General features: G+C 34.4%; 1 protein-coding gene across 1 annotated transcript in view; it reads right to left on the bottom strand.

The window, feature by feature from the left end:
* LOC106474285 (calcium/calmodulin-dependent 3',5'-cyclic nucleotide phosphodiesterase 1A-like) overlaps positions 1 to 2,508 on the bottom strand; it is a gene marked incomplete at its 3' end in the record, with an annotated part of 37,668 nt that overhangs the window by 19,836 nt on the left and 15,324 nt on the right. Inside the window, exons 5-6 of the mRNA XM_013934973.1 lie at positions 2,039 to 2,108; positions 834 to 950 (exon numbers count right to left, since the gene is read on the bottom strand). Of these exons, the coding sequence (XP_013790427.1) occupies positions 834 to 950; positions 2,039 to 2,108 (187 nt within the window). The remainder of the gene's footprint in view (positions 1 to 833; positions 951 to 2,038; positions 2,109 to 2,508) is intronic.

The following is a 2,508-nucleotide window of genomic DNA, read 5'->3' as shown; positions in this document are numbered from 1 at the left end:
GTTTAGTCATGTTATATTTATTGTTGTCGGGTGGTGAAGCCACCACTGAAGGGTTTAGTCATGTTATCTTTATTGTTGTACTGTGGTGAAGCGACCACTGAAGGGAATTAGTCACGTTACCTTTATTGTTGTCGTGTGGTGAAGCGACCACTGAAGGGAATTAGTCACGTTACCTTTATTGTTGTCGTGTGGTGATGCGACCACTGAAGGGAATTAGTCACGTTACCTTTATTGTTGTCGTGTGGTGAAAGGACCACTGAAGGGTTTAGTCATGTTATCTTTATTGTTGTCGTGTGGTGAAGCGACCACTGAAGGGTTTAGTCACGTTATCTTTATTGTTGTTGTGTGGTGAAAGGACCACTGAAGGGTTTAGTCACGTTATCTTTATTGTTGTCGTGTGGTGAAATGATCACTGAAGGGTTTAGTCATGTTATATTTATTGTTGTCGTGTGGTGAAAGGACCACTGAAGGGTTTAGTCATGTTATCTTTATTGTTGTCGTGTGGTGAAGCGACCACTGAAGGGTTTAGGCATGTTATCTTTATTGTTGTCGTGTGATGATGCGACCACTGAAGGGAATTAGTCATGTTATATTTATTGTTGTCGTGTGGTGAAACGACCACTGAAGGGTCTAGTCATGTTATCTTTATTGTTGTCGTGTGGTGAAAGGACCACTGAAGGGTTTAGTTACGTTACCTTTATTGTTGTCGTGTGGTGATGCGACCACTGAAGGGTTTAGTCAAATTTGATAACATTATGAGTAACAGACCAAATATACCATTTTTTGCCTTAAAAAAAGCAGATTATAAAAACTATTTTAGGAAGTACTTTTACCTTGAATTTATTAATAATTCCATAGCGGTTGAGTATGTCAAGGCTAACGTAACGCAGAACTTGTCCGTTAGCCACTTCGCTGACAGTAAACACGTTAAAAGACCATTCGTCTATATCCTGTCCAAATAAAATAAATCTTACTGTCATGCTCGAATATAAAACTGCTACTAAAGAGAAGTGACAGACTTACAAGGTGAATATTAATAAAAGAAATATCTTTAGTTTACGTTCTAATAGTAAATATATTTAGAGTAGCAAAGAAGTATCCAAAAATATAAACTGAACAAGATGGAGTGGTAAAAACTTTTGTTTGTTAAGCGAAAACTGCATAATGGACTTTTTGTGCCAACCACGAGAATCGAAACCTCGATTTTCAGTTATAGTTCGTTTCTTAATGATTACGAAACTGTGTTTATAAAAACAGACGCTGTAAAACAAGAAACTGTACTATAAAGAATCACCCAAGTTCTTCTAAGTCCAAACATTTTGAACTAATACTTCGATAAATAGGTCTGCCAAGTTGAAAGTTTACTAGAAATTATATTACACATATCTTCTGTTTTCCTAAAGTTCAAATTCTAAGTAATAATATGTGACGTAGAAGCCTAATGCATCCTTTGATTCGTTGTGCCCTCAGCTGTGGACTACAGTTTCGCCTATTCAAGGGTCATCAACACAGTTTGGGTCAGTGAACCGAAGAAATGTAGTTAGACCTATTATAATGGTGATGGGTCCATATAAATTTGACACAATAATATTTTTATACCTAAATAGTGAGTTAAAAAGACTTACTACAAAATGGTGAGTTAAAAGGACTTACCAAAAAATGGTGAGTTAAAAAGACTTACTAAAAATAGTGAGTTAAAATGACTTACTAAAAATGGTAAGTTAAAAGGACTTGCTAAAAATGGGGAGATAAAAAGACTTACTAAAAATGGTAAATTAAAAGGACTTACCAAAAAATGGGGAGTTAAAAGGACTTACTAAAAATGGTGAGTTAAGAGGACTTGCTAAAAATGGGGAGTTAAAAGGACTTACTAAAAATGGTGAGTTAAGAGTCAGCCCATTTTGAGTAAGATTCTAAAAGTTTATCAAATCGGCTCTGTTTTTGTTATTGATAGCTAGAACTGTATTTTGAATATCTTGAGATATGTTTTTGGAAGAAAAATATTTGCAAGTTAGATTATTATGAATACAAAAATTACCTTTAATAACTCCACAACCGAGGATGGAATTGGCTGAATAATGGAGGAACTAGAAAACCTTCTGAATATCCTAGAGAACAAGAAAGATTAAATATACTTATAACAAGATATTAGTATTAAGCCTATTATATGTTTAATATTTTATTTCTGGGGATTTTTCAAACCAAGAGAATATAACTGTAACACTAGGTAACACCGTTACACTTATACTGCTAATTATCAACTCACTTCCACTGCTTATATTGAGCTTTTAACATTAAGAAGTGGAGATCAAACTGCTAATTGTTACTCAATTGTATAAACTCACAAAGTAATTACATTGTTTATTAAAGTACCATTATAAGGCAGCGCTTACCCATTGTTTGTTAAAGTACCATTATAAGACAGCGCTTACCCATTGTTTGTTAAAGTACCATTATAAGACAGCGCTTACCCATTGTTTGTTAAAGTACCATTATAAGGCAGCACTT

The sequence above is a fragment of the Limulus polyphemus genome, unplaced genomic scaffold, assembly GCF_000517525.1.
Source record: "Limulus polyphemus unplaced genomic scaffold, Limulus_polyphemus-2.1.2 Scaffold7025, whole genome shotgun sequence".
Lineage (NCBI taxonomy): Eukaryota > Metazoa > Arthropoda > Merostomata > Xiphosura > Limulidae > Limulus > Limulus polyphemus.
Note: the sequence above shows the minus strand (reverse complement) of the source record. Positions and strands in the feature narration are given on the sequence as shown.